Below are 22774 nucleotides of genomic sequence, written 5' to 3'. Positions count from 1 at the left end.
GCTGAGTGTTTGAACTATCCCATTGTCCCACTCATCTGTTTATTGAATTTTATGCTCTTATGAAAACGGTTATTGTAATAACAGCGCAAATGACAAAAACCCCACAGAAAGGAATCAGCCAACCTTCTGATTGTGGAGCATTTTAACCTTTTGTCGAAATCCCTCCATAACAAATCAAAAAGATACAACTATTTCTGAAAAAACCTTGACACTTTATGGCATCCCATAGTTTGTATATGATATCTGATGAGGAACCAACTTTACTTTGGATCAGTGGGTCAAACTGAATAAAATAAAAATGGATGAAATTAGTTTTATGATGTATTTACTGTAAAAGAAAAAGTTTGGACATCTGTATTACGCAACAGATAGTTTGGTCCAGTTGTTCTGAAGAAACTCCTGACTCCATCTGGAGTCTGGATGAGTGGACAGCTGGATGGATGAATGAATGGATGAATGGATGAATCTGTGGACAGATGGATGGATAAATGGATTAAAGTTCAGATGGATGGATTAATTAAAGGATAACAAATGGATGTTGGATGGATATATGAATGGATGAATGGATGGATAAATCTATGGATAGGTGGATGACTGGATGAATGGGTTACAATATGCTTTTTATGGTAGAAATGTTTTTTGCTGAATCATTTTAGATGTTTTGTGTTGTTATTTGATTTCAGTTAATTTATTTAAACCCAATTAGTATGAAATTAAGCTATAAAATTGTCTATTAAAGATTTTAAAGTGTGTTTAAAATGTTTTTTCCCAGAGTCGTGCTTTTTAAAAACAAAACAACAACAACAAAAAAACAATTCAAACTTAAGCAGTAAAAATGACAAAAATCTATATTTCTTGCATTCAGAAAAAAAAAACATTCATGAATACAATTTGATTTATTCGCATAATTTCTCAAATGAAATCGACGCTGACGTCAGCTTACGGTGTAAGCGTGGAGCGCGCGCAGCACGCAGAGTGAGGCGGGACGGGAAGGCAGCTGAGCTGTAGTTAAAGGCAGACCGTTTGTCCCGATGAATCAGTGCAAACAGCTTGGTTCTGTTGGTAAACTCGCAGCTGGGCTCGTCTGAAGGCTGCCGCGGAGAACCAGGTAAGAACCGACAGCAGGTCTCCCCGACCTCAGCCGGTTCAGAACCGGCATGGCGACCTGCCTGAAGTTGCAGGTGCACGCGCTCCCTTTTGATGTTTTAATTGGCTAACCGGCACCAATTAGCGAGCGGTTTGATTACAACAGCGAGAAATTAGACCGAGTCTCGTCATTTATTTATATTTTCTTTAAATCATTTTGTCAACAGATACATTATTGAAATGTACAAAAGAACAAAAAAAAAAAGATAGAGATATTACTGGGTTTTAAAATTGCTGCTTGTATGTGTAAAGTTTGGACTACAGTGAGATCCGACCCCGTTGTTCAGCAGGAATGTCATGAATAAAATCAGCTGCATGTGTGAGTGGGCGGCAGGCCAAGACAGCAACATTATTGTTTTCTGAAATGTTTGTCAGTTTCAGTCATATGTCAGACACCAAAATCAGACTTTATAGCTGTTTCCTCCAGTAATTTCATGCTGACCATCCTATCATCTCTGTGATGCTGTCTGAGCAGACTGAGAGTGACTCTACATGTAATGCAATACTTCCTGCCTTCTGAATAATAAATGGACAAGACGCTTTCATTGACTATTTTCTGTGCGGATCCTCCGTTTCCTCACAGCGCCATCAGCTTGAAATCCCAGTTTGCTCAAACAGACCTGGGTGTTTTCTCCACATCTACATGTCAAATTATGTGACGTTATGAAGATATGAGTTTTGTCTTTTCTGGCTTTGCACATCTAGAGACTGAAACCTTTGCTCATTTTTTTGCAAAACAGCTCAACTCAGTCAGTGAACATCTGTTTTTAAGTCTAAATGTAAATTTTTAACTAGATTTAGTTTTTTTACTTTGACTGGACCACTTTGAGCTAAACCATTTCCTTGTAGTTTTCCTCCTGTATGTTGAACCTCCACCATTAGTTTCAAGTCTTATGCATTCATCAGGTTTTTTTGGTTTTGCTCTGTATTTACAAGCAAGTTTTCAGTCAGAAATAATTCCATAATATTGATGAAAAAATACTTGTTCTACTAGCATATTATAACTTATAATAGGGGAAAATGTCTTGTTTTTAAATGAAATAATCTGCCAATAGAATAAGTACTTTTTTGTCAATATCAAGAAATTATTGATGAAAACAAGCTCCTATTTCTTGATGAAAAGTTACTTGTAATTAATTCTATCTTATTATTTGAACTAGAAAATAGACCAAAATTTTGTGTTAGAAATAAAGAAACCATATTCACAGTAGGAACATTTCAATTGTCATGCTGTGTGTTCCTTGATCTTCATGATTGTTTTTGTTTATTAAAATATTAATTTTCTCTGCAGTACAATGTCTTCTCTATTTAAAAATACCAATACAAATGATTGTCATGAAACCAAAACATTCCTTCCTCATAATTTTTCACCTCCTTTAGGTCTTAAGATGGGGAACGGCTCGATGAAATCAAAGCGTTACAAACCTACCGACACCTCTGTTTCTACCCCTAACGGCCAAGCTCACAAAGACCACTGCGGCGCCTTCAAAAATTCATCCCTGGACTCCCTGAGAGCCCGCGTGGAGGAGCTGGAGCGAGAAGGATGGCGGAAAGATGAGGAGCTGTGTGACAAAGAGCAGCAGATCAAAGGTCTTCAGGAGCAACTGGCCAAGCAGACCCGGGTTCTGTCCGAGCTCAGTGAGGAACTGCAGAACAAATGCATCCAGCTCAATAAGCTGCAGGACGTTCTGAAGAGCGGCGCCCCGACTGGCTTCACATCGCGGCCGCCTTCTGTCAGAGCCAGCGGAAAGAGCAGTCCCAAGCTAAGCATCCGTATCAAGGAGACCATGAACAGAAGGAAAGGAGCTAAAGCCGGCGTGTCGGCAGAACCCACGTCCAGCAGTCTGCCCAAGTTCTCCTTTGAGAAGGCGCGGGTACCGAAGGATGCAAGGTGAGCTTCCTGTTTCCAGAGATGACAGGGACGAGCCCTGAGGCTCAGTCTGTACTGGCTCAGTGGGCAGTGAGTGGGAGGGAAGTGGGCAGCAAACAAACTGTGCAGAAATTAACGTTATTCAGGTCAGCAATGTCCAGCTGCTGGTTACCAGTTTAGGTTCAATCCGACCGAAACTGCAAAAACACAAAATCTTATCAGTCAAGCTCAGCAACAACTCAGTTCAATCAATCAATCAATCAATCAATCAATCAATCAATCAATCAATCAATCAATCAATCAATCAATCAATCAATGCACATTTCAGCAGCAAGGCATTTCAAAGTGCTTTACATCATAAACACAAAGTCATGCAACATAGAATAAACATTGTTACATATTACATTTCAAATACAATTCTAAACAGGTGTGTTTTTAGTTGAGATTGAAAGGAAGTCAGGGTTTCTGCTGTTTTACAGTTTTCTGGAAGTTTGTTCCAGATTTGTGATGCATAGAAGCTGAATGCTGCCTGTTTGGTTCTGGTTCTGGTTCTGGTCTGCTCTGTATCCCCAGAACCAGGTCAGAGCCTAGATTTTGGGTCTGGAGAACAGCTGAACTTGTAGTATTCTGTTCAGTATTTTGGTTTTAGTTTCTAGTGCAAACATCTTAGTTCACTTGAAATAAGACCCCGAGCTTGTTGCAAAAAGCCTTTTAAATGCATGATAAATTAAAATGACCATGATAATTTCCATTCTGAAAATTTATATTTTTTTTATTGATTACAGTTCAGTTCTAAATTAAAGACAGTCATTCTCCTGTCTCTGCAGGGACAAACTGCAGGTTCAATAGATGTGAACTCATCTATTGAACAAACTTAAAGCAGTTTATTTATGGTTTGGTTGTGTTTATGTCTCCATTTTATTCACAGTGTTTTATTGCTGTTCTTTATTTTGGACATTTAAAAGGCCTTTGAGATTTAGTGTTAAGTGCTCTTTACAAAATTAAAGTTTATTGCTCTTTAAGAGGGTGAATTTGCATCATCGTGACACTTGAAAATAGCGACTGGGACAATTTATTGAGCAGCAAAGTTTATTGTGACAGCTCTAATGCTTTCTGGCAGATTATTTTATTTATAATTGGTACTGTTTTTGTCAATATTAAGGAATTGTTGAGTTAAAAACAAACTCCTATTTTATGCTAAGTAAAATATTTGGACTAGAAGTTAAACCAAAAATACTTGGTAGGATTTTGTGTTTTTGCAGTGTTCTGCATTAATCCTCATTTCTATGTATAATGGAAATCTTAGCATTGAGGCTCAAGAAGCCTAGAGAAAAACTGAATCCTTACAGCTGATATTATCTGCCCATCTACATCCTCAGCTTTGAACATAAAACAGTCTACAGATGAATTCACAGTGCCGCACATGCATACGTCCAAGTTTGTCCCTGCAGAGACCGGAGCATGACACTGACTTTCTTTACCACTGAACTGTAATTTCATCGATTCTTGCTACTCTGGTGGGTTACTGTATGTCCCGCCCCAACAAAGGTTTATCGGATTTAGGAAGTAATCTGATCTCAGAAGGCTGCACATGGGAAGCAGGAGGCTACGGTGAGAAACACCCTGTGGTTCAGTCTGATATGATGCAGGAAGAAAATAAGACATTTACGTCCTTAATGTATTTATAGTCTTAATTTTGAACTGTGGGACTATTGCAAACAAATAGTTAATTAGCAGCAGCAGTCCAGTCTGTATCCTGAACTGATTAAAAGTAGCCCAGTGTTTTCTTTTCTTCAGCAGTTTATAAAAACCGGCATGCAAATCCGTAGGTTACATTGACATGGGAAAATCTGCCTTGGTTTTATTGCAAGAAGAAACCGAACAGGAAACTGACGTCCAAGTTTGGTCAGCATCAGTGCAAGTCAGTTTATCATAGTTGACATATTGGTAAGATGTTATTTGAAGCAGTGCATAAGACTGACATGACATTGTCATAAACGTGATGAATATGAAGAACTCTTCAGAAATGTTTACAATTGTCATGAAGTTTCATTCGATAATAGTAACACTTAATGTGAACTTAAGTTGCATTGAAAGTGTCAACTTTGCATCATTTGATAAATAATAAAATCTTCAATGCAACATTTTATTAACACTTACATTAAAAATGCCAGCTTTGCATTAAAAGTGGGATTATATACAGAATGACACTTTATGACAAAAGTCATAAACATTCAAGAATACTGCTTCATGTTTATGATGGTGTCATGTCAGTCTTATTTATGCATACCCCTTCAAATAAAGAGCTACTGAGATATTTTACTGCAACATTGGGAAACGTGTTTTTCTGGTGGTAGAATGGGACTTTATTATAAATCATAAAACATATTATTGTTGTGCATAAATACAAGTGGAGCCAATCTTTGTTATAAAAGGAACATGGAAGCACAGAGTGGATTTATAGAGAAATGTAACGCAAGACTGGACGGTTGTTCTTTGGAAAACAGACTCCAAAGTAGTGATGTTTGGAGAAGACCAAGCCATCCATCAGGCACGGTGGTGGAGAGGTGATGATTTGGGAGTGCTTTGCTGCCAGAGGAACTGGGAACAGTATCTCCTTTATTTACCGAATTATTCTCAAGTCAAATGAGTCCATCTGTCTGACAGCTGCAGCTTGACCCGAACCAGGTCATTACCGGAACAATGACCCCAAACTCGGCAATAAATCGACTGAGTGCTGGCAGCGGCCCAGTCAAAGTTCAAACCGTAACCTAATAATGATGCTGTACAGTGCAGAAACAAATGTGGGCCAAAGTGAATCCACAATAATGAAGCTGATAAAGTGGAACAGATGATCAGCTGAGTATTTTTAATAGATTGTAGAGCTAACGGTGGCTCTATAATCCTTTTTACACACAAATTTTCCACTTTTATTTTTTATTTTTCTGCCCATAGATTTAATAAAACTTACCTGCTAAAGAACAAATCCTTTTTGTTATCACCTATCTTCTCAGATCATTCGTTCTGCTGCTCCTGTTGCTTCATAGCTCTGTTAAAAACAAACATTCTGAAAGCTTTTTAGCACATTGTTTTTTTCTGTTGAACTTTGCACATCAGGCTTTTATGAGAACTGAAAGGTTAAAGACCCTCATATTACATAAACAGCGTCGGAGTAGCATCAGCTGCTGCAAGCCTGCTTTGCATTTCCAAATCAAAGGATAAATTACCTTTTGTCTTTCTGTTGCTTCTGCTGGATGATTGCTGTATGATTGAACAATGCATGCAGCGTCGCCCTCCTTATGCAATCATGTTTAAAACATATGTTGCTAATGATCCCTGTGTAGATTATATAACCACGAACTGAAGCACCCATTGAAACATCCTTCTGTTCTGTGAGTAATCGTGACAGAATAATGACTCTGCAAGGTAAGAGCGAAGGACACCAGGAAATCTACTCTGAAAAATAACATTTCTGACACACAGAAAGGTGAATATACACACCAACAACTAAAGGAAGTAACTTTCAAATGAACGTCTGTAAACTTTTACAGATGATGATTTTTATGTTTTCACCATTTTACTTTAAACGTATTCAGAGGCAGCAAATGGTTATGGCTCAGATTAAAAAAGTGAGTAATGAGGATGTGGGAGTGCTGGTGGCTCATTGTTGTACCAGTGTGGGCTGAGGTGGAGGAATAACAGAGGGAAATGATGAACATAAAAATTAGTTAGGTGATGATGATTTTTATTACATTTTTTTCACCCCACTTCTATCCAAAGTGCTGGGGTTGCTGTTTCAGAGTGGTGGCATCCAGACTTTTGGCTGTCTGAATCAAATTCAATATTCTTGCTTTGCTACTTTTTTTCTCCCCCCAATTGATTATTTTCTTTTCTTTATCAGCATATCACCTTCCTAAAATAATGAAATGTATTTAATTATGGTTTTTTTCTTTGCCTGAAGCAATGACTTATGAATGTGACAATGTTTTTATTTTTAGTTGAATATATATATTTTTAATAAAACAGGTTCAAAATGCATCTGTAAAAGTAGTATCTCAAGCCATTGGCAACAGCTAGAAGAAAATAATTTTATCTCTTTGCAATTAGCTAAAAGAGATGAACACAGAATTATGTGTTCTCAACAATATTCAGCATCCATTAATCAGACCTGCTTCATTTTTCTTTCAATGCATCAGGACTTAAACTTAAGAAATTTGGACTCTGCTAAAAGAACAGATAATCAGAGCAATGCTTCAAATTATGAAAATGATGTTGCATCTCCTAAACAATGAGGATCAGATGCATCTCCTAAACAATGAGGATCAGATTGAGTCGTTTAACCCTTTGTGTGTTTGACAGCGTAAAGAAGCTGCTGACAGACGCCCTGAACAAGAATCAGTACCTGAAGCGTCTGGAGCTGCAGCAGATCAAAGACATGGTGGAGTGCATGTATGAATGCAGCTACCAGCACGGCGAGTACGTCATCAAGCAGGGAGAACCTGGGAACCATCTGTTTGTCCTGGCAGGTAAGCTCACCTGGGTCTGTCATGATTACAAATCTGGATGGACGATAAATTGTCCCAGAAGTTATTGAGATAAATGATGTTATTGTGGTTTATAATATAATGGTAGTGGCATAATAACAATGCACATTCTTAAAAATCAATAAACTTTCAATTCTTTTGAACATTAAGCACTGGAAGATATCTTAAATATTCAAAATAAATAAACAAAATAATAAATAAAATTAATTCTGAAGTCTCTGTAAACAAAATTGTCCTTCAAAAAAGGGGGCTAGTTGAGACCAAAACATCTCCTAATTTTTTATCCAAGATCTCCAAATGAATTAATTCAACTTATATGAATGAATTAAATTTTTTTTTTGTTTGTTTTACACATTTGTTTGAGATCAGACCAAAGGTTGACGGACATTTTTAAATGTCTTTTTTTTCCAGATGGGAAGCTGGAAGTGTTTCAGCAAAACAAGCTGCTCACATCAATAACGGTGTGGACCGCGTTTGGGGAGTTGGCCATCCTGTACAACTGCACACGAACAGCATCAGTCCGAGGTAAAGATTTTTTCCTCGTTTTTTCTGCTCTGAACACTGATTGTCCTCTTAGTTGTATGGATTTCTTTAGGTTTTTAGGCTGAAGCTATCGCTGTCAAACAGACTGAGCCCTGTGGGGGTAGAGCTTGTGACAATGTGTCAGACATGATCAAACACAGTTTAACACCCGTCTGGATCAGCGTCCCGTTTCTTCCTCCCAGTCAGCCCAGGCTGCGTTCGCAGAGCCTGATGTCTGTGTCCCAGTTTGTGTCCCAGGATGAGTGGAACAAGCAGACCTGCCCGGTTTGAGACACAGAGCTCAGGAAAGTTTATCAAGTCACCTCCAAACATACAAGCATGGATTAAAAAGATTTGGTCATAAAAATAAAAATATATGCTAATCTAGTAGTAAGCAGATTTATATGCACTTCACAAAAAGATGGAGAATTATAGGTTTCCTTCCGTTGTTCACTATGTTCACGTTGGTGCCATCTAAAAGTATTTAAACCATTTCAGATTTTCCAGACGGCAACTTTGACATATTTTGTTGAGATTTTGTGTGATGGTTTTCAACATTTTCTCCTTTAAAATGAGTCAACAGTTTGTAAGAAACACCGTTCACTGTAACTAGAGCTGCGTCTCCACCATCTTCACACATCTGGAAGCTGAAATTTTCACCCTTTCTTCTTTGAAAAATAGTTTGCAAACAGTAGTTTTCAAGTCTTGCACAGATCTAAATTGGATATTGGTCTGAACTTTGACTGGGCCATTCTAAAAGATGAATATGCTTTGACATTAACTACTGGATTGTGGCACTGGCTGTATTTTTGGTTTCTCTGTCCTGCTGGGTAGTGAATGTGACAAAGATTAAGAAAGAGATCTGGATCCTTTTGAAGACCGTAGTTTCTGTGGGTTTGTGTTTGTTGTTGCTTTTCTGATTTTTCTTAATTCCCCTCAAATTTCTTCAGCTGCTCTGATCTTCCTTTATTATCTTTTTGATATTTACTCAGCTGCATCCATCTGTCCAGTTACCTGTTCTTGCATTTTTCTTTTAAACTGTTAAGTCATCTTGATACTCAGGGTTGCTTATTTTTAGTTTTCTGAATTTTGGTTCCAGAAAAACATCATTTCTTCTGCCACCGGTTTAATTCTGTGTTTGAATTCAGCAAAATGACATCAGCTGAGCTTCACTGCTGCGTCTGAGTGCAGTGCTAGTGCTAATGTTTACCTGGGGCCAAAACACACGGTCAGGGTACAATATGTGCAGCTGTGAGTTACTGTGTCGATCATCACTTCTCTATTCTGTCCCATTTTCAAGAGTCATTGATTTTAGAAACAAGTCACTACATCAATTTATCATATCCAACATGTATATGCATAACTTGTTCACATTACATTCCACTATTTGGTAAAAGTGTGCCACCTGGTGAAATAAACTGGTATCTGCAAGGAACCTTAAAGAAATTTATCACTGCAACCAGTGATCAATAAAAGAAATGCATGTCTAAAATTTGGACAAAGATAAGTGTCAAAAACATATTTTTCATTTCGTTTTTTGCCAGATGATAAAAATCAAAATATCTCTGGCATTAACATGCTGGCTTTATGGAGAGGTTGTGATTTCTTTCATTGCTTATTTTTTCATCTCTCTGAGATTAAATCTCTTCTTTCCAGGCTTGACTTGGAGTCAGTAATCCATGTTTCTATAATCTCCTGGTTGGATTATTGCAACTTTCTTTTAATGGGAATTAACCAGGTCATGCTTTCAACTAGTCTACCTGTTTATTTTTATGGTCTTAATGGCTTATCCCGTCACATTACGTGGTCAGATTCATTTTCCTCATTTTGTGTCTTAAAAACCTCAAAATTTGAACCTTAACTTTCTCTTAATTGCTCCGGATCTATCTCTGGAAAAAAAAAATCTCTGGGGAAAAAAATCCCTGCAGTTTTTGCCTTACTTTTCTTTTTTTTTTTTTTTTTAGAAGAAAGCCTGCAGCGTTTTTCCTCCAGTTGCGCTGCCTCCCGGTGGAGACATGAGGCAGGTTTTCATTTAGTTCAGCTTCCCTACCATTGATTTGTTAATTTCTCCTCACAACCAGCGCACTAAATGCTGTGTCAAAATCCTATTCTTTGGTCTAAAATACACAAAAATACTAACAGAGGTTCATTAACTTGAGATAAAGCCTTTAATCTCTGAAGTGTTGCTGCAATTTCAGCATCCAAGTAAATTAATTTTCAAGAATTTACCAAAATTAGATTTTTTTCCCCCTCTGCTATAAATAATGATGACTCTTTCCACAACTTTGAGATGAAGCTGCATTAAAGTGAACACAGAACAGGATATGCCAGGTCAGGCCAGCTGCTTTGTTTTAAATCATATCCTGAAATAAATCTTTAAAACACTTTGGATTCCTGAATGTGATCCGACTTCCTCTGAGCTCTTTTGCTGACTTCTGAGAGGTCTGGGAAACCGGGGATGATGAGGTGAGCTGCCTTTTCCGTGGTTGTGTTGACCTAAGCTTTACATGATACCCAAAGCTTTGCATCCTGATTGCGTTTTTCCTCCCTGCCTGAGTTGGGTGGTAACTGGTTACATTTACCCAAGTACACTATACTCCACTTTTTACTTTTACTCGGGTAATGTTATTACGAAGTATTTTACTCTTCTTACTTGAGTAAAATTTCTAAATTTTCAAACCCACTGAGTGAAAAACAAACATGTTTTTGTTACCTATATGAATTATCATTTTGTTTGGTCCTCAAAATAACAGAATTTTAAGGACCACGGTCTGACATAAATTTATTAGACCGTGATTAAGTTTAATCAGTGATACTTTTATAACATTTATGTCAGATCATGATTTCTTGGTTAATGTCTTATCCACAACCCATTAAATAAAGTAATTTCTTGGACAGTTACTTTTACTTCAGTGAAAATATGTTGCTAGTCTTTTTTGGGTTCACTACCTGCCTCTGCTCCCTTTTCTTGAGTAAAATGCCACTTGCAGTGTCGGGTCTGTTTGAGGTTTGTATATTTAATCAACTACTGGTGAGCGGCAGACCTTCAGGAAGGAGCTCTGCGGCGACCTCAAGTGTTCCAGGTGAACTGGAAAGACTTTGACAGTTTGGCTCGGCAGTGGAACGCTATCTCTGCTACTGACTCATGTCAAACTGTCACAGCCACTTCCTCCTTCCTGAGGCAAATTGTGCTTCTTTTTATAGCGGTGAACAAAGTGAGGACGTGGGCTTTGGATCGGGAGGCGTTCCAGAACATTATGAGGAGGACGGCTGAGACGCGGCACGAACAGTACCGCAACTTCCTGCGAAGGTCAGACTTGAGGCTGAACCAAAGAGCGAATGTGATCTGGAAAATGGTCAGATAAAATTATGAAAATAAATGCATACTTTTCATCTCACCTTCAAAACGTGTGACTCAAGGTTTTGGAACAAGGGTGTCCAAAGTGCGGCCCAGGAACCATTTGTGGCCCTTGTAGTGATTTTGACACTCATTGACACAGATACAAATCTGGCCTCTCCATCACAAGTGCTGACGCAAACTTCTTAAATTTATTTATTTTTAAACATGGACATTTCTGAGTTGCAAAAGTTGAGATTAAATAGTTAATTCCAGCAAATCTTTGATATTTCAAACTCAAAAATGTTAGAGTGTTCAGAGCTTTTGGTGGAAATGTACTCTTTTTTTCCTATCTATAATGTCTCTGTGATACATTCCAGTTTGTATTAAAACAAACCCTGACCATCCTGAAGTTAACAACATTCCTGCTCATGATTTGTGCATGTGCACATTTGACTTGTTCATCTGTTTGTTAAATTATAGTTTTGGTACAAACTATAAAAGTTTAGTTAGTGGCCTTAACTTATTGTTTCTCCTGTTCTTTCTTTTGTTCAGTGTTTCACTCTTGGCTAATCTACCCGACGACAAGCTAAGCAAAATAGTCGACTGCCTGGAGGTGGTAAGTTATTCTGTCAAACTATCTCCATTTCTATTTGAAGGACAATTAGACTTTTACATGAATTGCACAAGTCTTGGCAGCTCCTAGGAGCCAGGAGCACTGCAGATAGCGGCTGTCAAAATATCATTACCGTTTGGCCATATACCATTACTGCATGTCAGCAAATTCATTCTAGCTCCAGTCTGCAAGAACTCCCAGATTTATCTTGTTGATGAACGGGGCCGATATTATTCCTGTCATCGCCGGGTGCTGTATGTTGTTACCCTAATTATTTGACTAAGGCCCCAGAAAGTGTTTACTCAAATGGGGGACGAGTGATTTCTTAAAGATGTGCCAGGGACAGGCTTTTGGTGTGAGATGACACAAGTGTGTGAAATTGTGTGTGTAGCTGTGAAACAAGCAGGAGACTGAGGGTGACTCCAGCTCTTCCTGCAGAAGCATTGTATTTCATCTACAGAAAGGGAAAAAAGCTGAGCAGAACCTGCCAGCATCGGGGCAAAAAACTGCTTTCTCAGCCTCTTTTCGCAGTGCAAATTTCAAGGACATTTGTTACGTTGGCTGATTATGCTGCTACTCTCAAGTGTGGGTGAAATTCTTTCTGCCGGCCCGGGGGGCCAGTTGTGACCCGAGAAAGGAGCAGATGTTCAGAGAATCACTACAGATTTGTGAAAAACTTTTTTTTTTTTTTCTTTTTTGTAGAATGGAGTTTGGTGGGATTTACAGGCATCTGTTTGTATGAACAGGAACAGATCACCATTTGAGAAATGTCATATGAACTCTGGAAGTTAGTTTGAATTCCTGGAACTGAATCTGAAAAGTTGACGTGTTTCCAAAGCGTGTTGAGCTGATTGGAAGTAAAAACAGGATCTATTGTAAACGCGACGCGTCAGCTGAGGCCAGAATATGTGAGCGAAAAGTAAAATATTCAAGAAAAAAATCTGAATTTCTAGACCTGAATCTGTACAAAGAAACAGAATGTAGAGAAAAAATTTAGATTTACAGACTTGATTCTATCCATCCATTTATTTATCATTTAATCCATCCATCCTCTAATTTCTACTCACCATCATCATAAATTATGTCCAACTTAAGCTGAACTTTATGGACGACAATTCTTCTTTACTTTACATATTCAGAGACAAACTTGATTATTATGTTTCTCTCATTGTTGCATTTTTAGACTTTACCCTTATCACAGTGTATGGCTGGAAATATTTGTTCGATTTTTACAAATTGCTCCTGTGCAAAGAGTTTTCTAACAACTACGTTTTATCTGTTTTGAAACAAAGATACCCTTGCTGAACATCTTTACACAGACTGCAGTTAAAAACCAGTCCACTTGGGGGCTGCGGAGGACTGGTGTCGTCTTCAAACTGGTTTACTCCCATTACGGTGCCGCTAGTAGAGACCAAGTGCTGCTGTTGAAACATAGGCTGCGGCTGATCGATGGAAAGCCAATTAGAATAACTGAGCTGGAGGCAAACCTAATATAGACACAGAAAGCGAAGAGTGAGTGTCGATGTTCACCACTGACATAACCAAACCTAATAAGTGGAACTCAAATGTTCAGATTAAACAGAACGGTTGGACCTATATTAGGAAAAGAGACACTTTTGAGTTTCTTGTGGGCCATGTTCCTTTTTTTTCCCTTTCTGGAAACATTTAGCTCATTTAAAATTCTGACTTTGCGGTCTGTTATAACAAACCCAGGACACAGTTCAGATGCTGTCCATCCACTGAACAGCTTCTGCATCATCCGGACAGGCTCTATAAACAAAACCTTGGCATGTTGTCTCCGCTGTCACAGCCTGGCGTTAAACTAGGCTCTCCTGAAGCGTAAACGGGAGGTAAACAATCGTGGACGCCCAAGGAAAATGCCACTTGTGTCAAGAGCATTGACAGTAAACACCAGGGAATGTTTACACAGAGTTGCTGTGATTTGGTTTCGACAATGTCCCCTTAAAGTCAAAAGGAATGCAGCGGTGGACCGTGGCCACACCTGCTTGGTCCCAGATTATACTTCATCCTGCTGACCTTCTTTGCACATCTTCATCTCTTCTAGAAGTTTTACACTGGCTCTCACTGGCTCTCAAAAATAAAGGCACCAGTTTCTGCAAAAAGAGCTGACTGACACAACAGAAGAGGAATACATCTTACGTGTCGCTTCGATTTATGAGTGACATTAAGACGACTGAAGAATGACTTTACTTCTGTTCCAGCTCTTGTGCGTTACAAAAGGCAGCTGTGTCTCAACTTATCAGAATATAAAATGCAATTTTAAATTACTATTTATTAGAATACTTTAAACATTTTTTCTATTTGTGCTACTTGTGATATTTCATGTCTCTTCTTGATTTTGGTTGGTTTACAGTTAAGTAGTCCTGGGGTAGATGACTTAATATGGTCAGGTTAGGCTATGTATGAAGAGGACAAGTTCTAAAAAGCCTTGGTTCTGACTGCTGTCCCACCCCGACCCATTTTCACCTCAGGAATACTATGACAAAGGAGAATACGTCATCCGACAGGGAGAGGAGGGCAGCACCTTCTACATCATCGCCCAGGGAAAGGTAAATAACGAACACCGAATGAAATCAAGGCGATATCGTAACAGGTTTTCATTGAAGTCTGACCAACAGAATCTGGTTTTGACTAATCTAAGTTTTCTTTCTCTACTAAAACGCACACAATTGAGTTGGAGAAGAGATGCAGCGAAGGGTTGCAGGAAAGTTGCTGAATGCAGATCCGCAAATCTGAAACAAACTTCCAGTAAACTGCAAAAGAGCCGAAACACTGAATTTCTTTGAATCAAGGCTCAAAGCTCACCTGTTCAGACTTTGATTTGATTAGCAGTTGCTGGAACATTGATCAACATATTTGTTTTTTTTTGAGAATTTTGTAAAACAATTATGTTTGTGTTTCATAATTGATGTCTGCAGAATATAAACTATTTGAACAACCTTGTTGCTGAAATGTGCAATACAAATTAACTTGACTTGAACTCAGAACCTGCATTGAACAATTTGTTATTTAAGAAGTTTGCAGGCTAGAAAAAATATTTTATTTTTGAAGTGTTTGAAGAAGCACATCTGTGTTTTTCCTCTAGAATTTAACCTGCTGATTAACATATAGAGGAAAACAAGAAAATTTGGATAAATAACATTGAAATGATCAATATATGATTAAAAAAACATATACTGTTGCTACATCAGACATAACTTGCAATAAAAATGTTATATCTAGTGGGATATTTTAATTGTAGTACGTTTTCCTCCTGGTTTTGTCCTTGGAGCTGTGTGAGAGTGTCGGGCGGTTCAGGTCTGTGACCCGCTCTCCTTCTCCATCTGATCACTCAGCAACCCGATAACGACGTGGAAAGGTTGGAGGTGGCCACAAGGGAATTTTTTAAAATGCCTTAATAGGTCCATATGAGACGGCAGACCCAACCAGCCTGGGTGAGAGGTCTGTTGTTTGGAATGAAGGGGGGCTAATACAGGAAATGGCTCCTCCGCCCCCTGTGGTGCCCTCTGACCAGGGAAGGAATAAACCCCGAGAGTGGCTGCCAACAGGAAAAACAAGGGAAGTGAGGGGTCACAGAGGTCAAATGAGACTCTTAGCTAAAACACACTCATGGCCATTAAGGCTGTGATGTCATTGTGGTGCATCTTAAATGGTAATGATGCCAAGAGTGGGATGTTTGACCTCAACCACGGTGGGCCGCTGGGTTTTTACAGCCTACCAAATTATGGAGAAGTTTGTCAACGCTGAAAGCGTTGCTGTCGAATACCTTCAGACTGCAATCAGAAAAGCAACAAACAAAGAAAGAAACCCTCTACTGAGAGAGATCCCCTTAAAATTAATACGTTTATTTGGATAGGCGCGCATCAGTGCCGCTTAATCATGCATGTTCCCATCATGGTTGGATTACTGTTATTGAAAATGTCACTTTTCAAGTTTTAACACAATTTGTTTTGTTTTTACGATGCATGTAAAAATAGTCAGAGAAAGTATAAAGCACCTGTAAAAGCTTAACCAGAGACTTAAATCTGCCTCCTGCAGGTGAAGGTGACCCAAACCACAGAGGCCTACAAACTGCCACAGACCATAAACACGCTGCAGAAGGGGGACTACTTTGGAGAAAAAGCACTCATAAGGTAAACTTGCTACATAATAAGAACTTAATAAACTTTGTTTTATTACTGTAACCTACAGATACCAGAAGTTGGTATATTTAATTTGGCTGACTGTTGCATAATGTAAAAAAAAAAAAAAACTATTCACTGCAGGATTTGATAAAAGAGGATTTTGATTAAGATGGATAAAAGAATAAAACAACAAACGATTCCAGGGGCATGCTTTTATTTTTAGTAGGTCGGATCAGTATAATGATATCTGTGCAAGTTTGTGTAAATAAAAAATTAAGGAGGTCCAGCTCATTCAACATGTTGCTCCCAGAGTTTTGACCAAAAACAGAAAAAAAAGATCACCGCCTGAGTGGATCTTTGTTTGTCAAAGAATAGAATTTTAAAAGTTGCTTTAATTTATTACTACAGAATGTTTTTAAGTCAGACAATTTTTTGAGCTGCATATTTTTGAATGACATTTAAACAGAAATGGAGTTCTTACATTTGTATGCATGCTTACATTTTTGTTGTGTTTTCCAGTGATGACGTCAGGTCAGCCAATATCATTGCCGATGAGAACGGGGTGGAGTGCCTTGTAATCGACAGAGAGTGAGTAGCTCTAGAGGTTGTGAAACGAACACAAAGAAATTTGCTTTGTAGATTCAAGAAAAATGCCAAATACCAGCTGAAAATGAAACGGAGTGAGATGTGAATAAAAAACTGAAAAAATTTCTGTCATTCTAGTAGTGCATCTCTTAACGTGCAGTTGTTGCTTTGGTAGGACATTTGATCATACTGTGGGTAACTTCAATGAGCTGCAGAAACACCTCGAAGGCTATGTGGCGACACTTGATCGGGACGACAAGAAGAGACATGCAAAGTAGGTCCAATGTCTAAAGCTTAGATCAGCTACTGGAATGAAAATTGCACAAATAAAAGAAGTGATAACTTGGACCAGTTGGATTAAATGCAACCCTTCTGTCTGTCTCTATCATCCAGAAAGTCTGTGTCTCGGCACCAGAGCCAGCCGCTGTCATCTGATTTCGTCCAGCTGAAGGAAATGTTGTCAGTCTTCTCTTCATCCAGGCCCTTTGATCACCTTGAAGTCGTCGCTACTCTGGGGGTTGGCGGGTTTGGACGTGTAGAACTGGTAAGCGCTGAACTGATCTGACTGTGGGCCAAGTTAACGAACGACTGCGCTGCAGTCGTCCAGCATGTGGAAGCTCGCATTCATAAGGTTAACCCTGACCCTGCCCTTAAATGTTGAGTTTATTTAGAAAGTTCCCAAAAGTCAGTTTGCTTCATACTGATTTGCCTTTGAAAGGTCATAAATATTCATGCTGATGTCATTACACTTGTACAGTTTAGTTTGTCAAATCTTTTTATTTTATTATGTATTGATACAAGTATTAATTAATTAGAAAAAAAGAACATATACCATTTTTAAAAAATTAATGTAAAAACTACAGGATACTGGAACATTTAATTTAATTTACAATCTGGTTGTGTTTAGGCAAGAGATCAGTTATTATTAACTTTTATTAATCATACCCTTCTGCTTTGAGAAATGAATGAGCTCTTAGACATTCGTCTCTGTAACCATCATGTGCAGGTGAAGGTGAAGGGTGAAGACATGACCTTTGCTCTGAAGATGATCAAAAAGAAGCATGTTGTGGACAACAGGCAGGAAGAACACATCCACTCGGAGAGGAGAATCCTCGCTGAAGCTCGCTCGGCTTTCGTTGTCAAGTGAGCGCCTCTGCTGGGCCTCGAAATGCATTTCAAATTTTCATCTTCCGTGCAGAAACTGTCCAGTGCAGATTAGTTTTAGATGAGATCACAGTCAAGGCTCTGAGCAGATTACATATTTTGTGTGGTGTAGAATGGCAAAGAATATTGAGATGTCTGCTGAGAAAAATATTGGAACAGGAGATTATAAAGATTATGTAAAAAACAGACATGATGCAGCTTTTTTTAGCCTTTTTTGTCACACAACTTCTTAATCGTTTTATTTTTTTTAAGCATCTTGTGTTTTCTTTTTCTAAATTTGTGTGTGTGAAAGATTTTCTTTTCTTGTTTGCAGTGAAAACATGTAGACACATAATTATCAACCTTCCTAAATATAGCGTCCTTTGAATTACTGCCAAAATCAAACAAATTGTTACGATAGCTATTTTACTTACAATTTTACAAGTGGGATTGAGTTGATCTTAATCAAAGCTCAGTGTTTTTGCTCATTACTTTATCTTTATTTCTCCAGACTGTATCGCACCTTCAGGGATAATAAATATGTCTACATGCTGCTGGAGGCCTGTTTAGGTGGAGAGATCTGGAGCCTCCTCAGAGACAGGTGAGAAAACTCCATATTTTATAACATTTCTTCAAAGTCGCCTGCTTTAAGTCATTTTGGTGCAGTGAAATCCTGAACCACCTAAAAACAGGTTCTGCCATCATAAATGGTTTGTATATTTTTGGAGCTGTTCTAACTTTGGCTCTTTTGTCTTCAGGGGAAGCTTCGATGAGCCCACTGCCAAATTCTGTGTCGGTTGTGTGACGGAGGCTTTTGAGTATCTCCATCGTAAGGGTGTCCTCTACAGAGATCTGAAGCCTGAGAACCTGATGCTGGATTCAGAGGGATACATAAAGCTGGTAATTAGTTCTCACTTTATTTCAGTCATCTTAATTTTTGTCCCAAAATGGAAAAAATTAAGATGACTTTCTGGACGACTTTCTGTCCTCCAGAAAGATGATGCACATCATCATCCCCTGTGTTGATCCTCAGTGGTGGCAGCATCATGCCAGAGTTGAGACAAAGATGAATGGAGCTAAATACTGGTTAATCGTTGACAAAAACTTGCGATAAAGAGTCCAAACTTAGAGCCAGAGCTATAACGACATAATATATCAAAGTATTTCTGTGTTTGAATGGCCTAGTCAAAGTCCAGGTCTTGAATACAGTTGGGAATTTGTGGTGGGACATGAAGATCAATAGTATGAGTCACTTTTTTACTATATTTTAAAAAAAAGTTAGACATATTTATCAGTTAAGAGTTTTGCACGTTGTGAAAAAGTTAACTCGCCTCTTTCATATGAATGACAGAAGTTGCAGCACAATGGTTGAAAAAATGTCAGTGGTTTTAGGCTTAAATTGCTAAACGCTTAATTGTTGTCACCTAAAAATAATTTTTTTTAATTCTCATCATTTCTGAGACTGAAGTTTCAAAGGAAATGTTTTATCATCATCTGGATTAAAGGCCTTGTTATTGAGGATCAGAAGAGTAACAGAGTGAAATCCTGCTGTTTTTTAAAATCTGACTGACGATTATTACCTTTCCAGGTTGACTTTGGTTTTGCCAAAAAGATCCGATCTGGCCAGAAGACTTGGACCTTCTGTGGCACCCCTGAGTACGTGGCCCCAGAGATCATACTCAACAAGGGCCACAACTTCAGCGTGGACTTCTGGGCCCTCGGCATCCTGGTGTTTGAGCTGCTAACTGGGAGGTCAGTGCACGCGCTCGGGTCACGGTGTTTGCTGACGGCCACAGAAACGATTACCATCCGTTTCTCTGGAACCCCACAGTCCCCCGTTCTCAGGAAGCGACCAGATGATGACGTATACGTTCATCTTGAAGGGAATAGAGAAGATGGATTTCCCCAAGAAGATCACCAGAAGATCAGAGGACCTCATCCGCAAACTGTGCAGGTGGGCAGGATGAGTTATGGTGAACATCGTGATTCTTTCAGTTTGAGCTCAATGATTTGCTGTGGCTTCACATTACGTTGCAGGAGGAACCCTGCGGAGCGACTGGGCAACCTTAAAAATGGAATCACTGACATCAAGAAGCACAGGTGAGAAGGCACTGACCCAGTTTAGTGCTAATCTGATTAGATAATTGCTGTTTAGTGCAAGAACACCTTACCAAATATTACCAAGTTCACAGGAAATAAGACTAAAATAACTTTCAAGTAACTTTACATCAAGATATAGGAGCTTGTTTTAAATAACTAACTTCTTAATATTAATTTAAAAGTATCACTGGAAGATTAATTTCACTTAAGGCATGGGGAAAATGTTTGTTAAAATTGAAATAATCTGCCAATACTTTTAATCAATGTTGCAACCCTGTGCTGAAAAGTTACTTGTAAGTTAGTTTTGTTTCATTTTAATTAAAATAAGATAATAACTAGAAACTAGACCACTTGCTAAGGTTTTGTGTTTTTGCAGTGCATGGCTTAATGAAAATAATTTCTTACTCACTTAGCGGTTGTTCTTTAAAACAAAAAACAGATGCAAGGAAATTTGTAAAGATGCCACTCAAAGTAATAAAAATTCAAGGTATTTTTTAAAATGATACTGATTTCATTACATTAAATCAGTTTGTACTTTTGATAGGATTTGTATTTATTTAATCACATCAAATTAACAAAAAAGTTGGCGATCAAACATTAATTTTTAATATACGGCTGCGTTAGTTCTTGCTTAAATAAAATTAAACTAACTTCCAAGGATTTTTTAAAATAACTTGTCTTAAGGTGGTTTAATGGATTCAACTGGGAGGGACTAAAGGCGAGAACATTACCATCACCACTAAGAAGAGAAGTAAGTATTAATTTCTATTTAAACATGAATGTTATGGCACTAGTGAGATCCTCGTTGTTTGATCCTAATCTAAAGTAACAGTTTAACTATTGCAAACAAATAAATCAAAAATGTTTCTTTGTTCTTTCGTCTTTCATTAGTTCAGACATTCCTTCCGTTACGTTTCCCTCAGCTTCTCAGTTTCTTGTTTCATCCTCTTGATATTTCCAATCCCAGTAATCCAATCACTTTTCTATATATGCATCTGTATAAATACACACGTGTTTCCTGCTTACTTTGTCTCAGGAGTCCAGATACTTTATAAGGAAATCCTTTTCTTCTGTTTCTCCTCTTCAGCTCAGCGGACCGACTGACTACAGTTACTTTGATAAATACCCTCCAGATGAGGACAGTCCTCCTGATGAGCTGTCTGGTTGGGACATGGACTTTTGAGTGTTTCTTTGTGGCGACTCTGCTGCTCTCGGTGATTTCTAAACCCGACTGCATCAAACACAGAGACATGCCAGACAGAGATTGTAACGGCATTTAAAATAATACCCATCTTTAAAAATCTTTATAGGTGGCCCTTTATGCTTCCTTGAACAGGTTAGGACAAGTTTATGGTCTATAAAAAACATGTTCATTATAGTTTTGCACAAAATCATTCTTAGTTAATGAGATTTAATCTGCTCAGTTGGTGATATATATTTTGAGCTCCTTTCAGAATAAGCCTTTTTAGGGCCTCTTGTTACTTTAAGACCAAATAAGCTGCTGCTGGCCACACCCACAAACTCGACTCACAAGTTAAAAATGGCTACAAACAGATGTGCAATTATACAATTGTACATGTTTGAAAAGCAGAAGTGAAGCCTCCTGCACAACCAACAAGAATGCAGTAAGTGGTTTCTGGTTGGAACGTCAACGACAAGACATTTGTTTTTTCCAGTAGCCATTGTACAGCAGTAAAACCAATGATTTTTTTTTCTAAAGTTTCACAGATCATGAAAATATTTTTGGGTAACTGTGAGATTGAGCTTTGTGTTCTTTTGGGTCTACAGAAGTTCTGGCCATGAAACTTTTAAATTGAGTCCATTTTTTCCCCAGTTTTTATTCTTGAATCATGAACTCTGACTGTAAAGGAAGCGAGAGACCTGCAGAGCTTTAGATATTCTTGGTTCTTTTTGGAACCTCCTGAGTTGTTGATGATCTCTCGGAGTAATTTTGGTAGATCAGCCATTCATTGGAAGGTTTATCATGTTTTCTCTTTCATTAATCAACGGCTCTCACCTTAGTTCACTGAAATCCCAAAGCCTCAGTGATTTATATTTTTTTTTTTCATTTTGTTTTTTTTATTGTTCTTGAATTATTTTAGATGATGTTGCTTCATATTGTCAGATAAGTTTTAAGTTATGTATTTATTTTATGGTTCAGGCATTACTTTGAGTTTGGCGAGTGAAACTGAACATTAAAACTGAGATTCATCAGTTTCTTCTCGTCTCTGTATTTACTCTAGTTTTCTTTGACGGATATTAAATTTAGTTTGCTGATCTGAAACGAATAAATACTTTCACAGCCCTGTATGCGTGAACAAATGTTAAGCTGCAACTAACCTGTGAAATTCCTCTCAACAAGCTGAGCTGGAAAACTCTGCTGTTAAGAAACATCAAGTGTCCCTTGTTTTAACCGCATTATCCTCACGCCTCCCAACAAGACTTTGACAGGTTTAAAAACACAAACACCTCCTCCGCCAAAATTATAAAGTGTGAGCGTCTCGTGGCGATGTGCCTGAGCTAAGAAATATTCACAAATACCCAAGTAAACGCTGCGGTGGTGGGCCTCTTCAGGCGGGTCGCGCTCCATCTGCGGTGTTGATAATCTGAAACGCAAGGAGGCCGAGGAGCACAGACTCAATATGGCCTGGATTTTCCTTTTGTGTGTACATACGTGTAAGTTTGTAAATCTCTGTTTTCCTTCACATAGCCCCTGAAAAAAATTGTATCTTTTTTTTTTTATTTTTATTTATTTGTCTTTTGGAT

The 22774-nt window shown here is 38.3% G+C and overlaps 1 protein-coding gene across 1 annotated transcript; it reads left to right on the top strand.

The window, feature by feature from the left end:
- The first annotated feature begins 1054 nt into the window (after positions 1-1054).
- On the top strand, positions 1055-21289 carry prkg2 (protein kinase cGMP-dependent 2). The gene is made up of 19 exons (XM_055039482.1): positions 1055-1108; positions 2527-3037; positions 7376-7542; positions 7972-8085; positions 11287-11392; positions 11975-12038; positions 14528-14605; positions 16095-16189; positions 16700-16768; positions 16941-17039; positions 17159-17309; positions 17772-17908; positions 18420-18509; positions 18667-18808; positions 19497-19660; positions 19740-19862; positions 19946-20008; positions 20693-20759; positions 21096-21289. The coding sequence occupies exons 2-19, from the start codon at positions 2535-2537 to the stop codon at positions 21189-21191; spliced, it is 2328 nt and encodes a 775-aa protein (XP_054895457.1). The 5' UTR covers positions 1055-1108; positions 2527-2534; the 3' UTR covers positions 21192-21289.
- Positions 21290-22774: the final 1485 nt, after the last annotated feature.

This window comes from Poeciliopsis prolifica, unplaced genomic scaffold (genome assembly GCF_027474105.1).
Source record: "Poeciliopsis prolifica strain line A6 unplaced genomic scaffold, Auburn_PproV2 SCAFFOLD014, whole genome shotgun sequence".
Taxonomy (NCBI): Eukaryota; Metazoa; Chordata; class Actinopteri; order Cyprinodontiformes; family Poeciliidae; genus Poeciliopsis; species Poeciliopsis prolifica.
The sequence above is the reverse complement of the archived record's forward strand: the minus strand, read 5'-3'. Positions and strand labels throughout refer to the sequence as shown.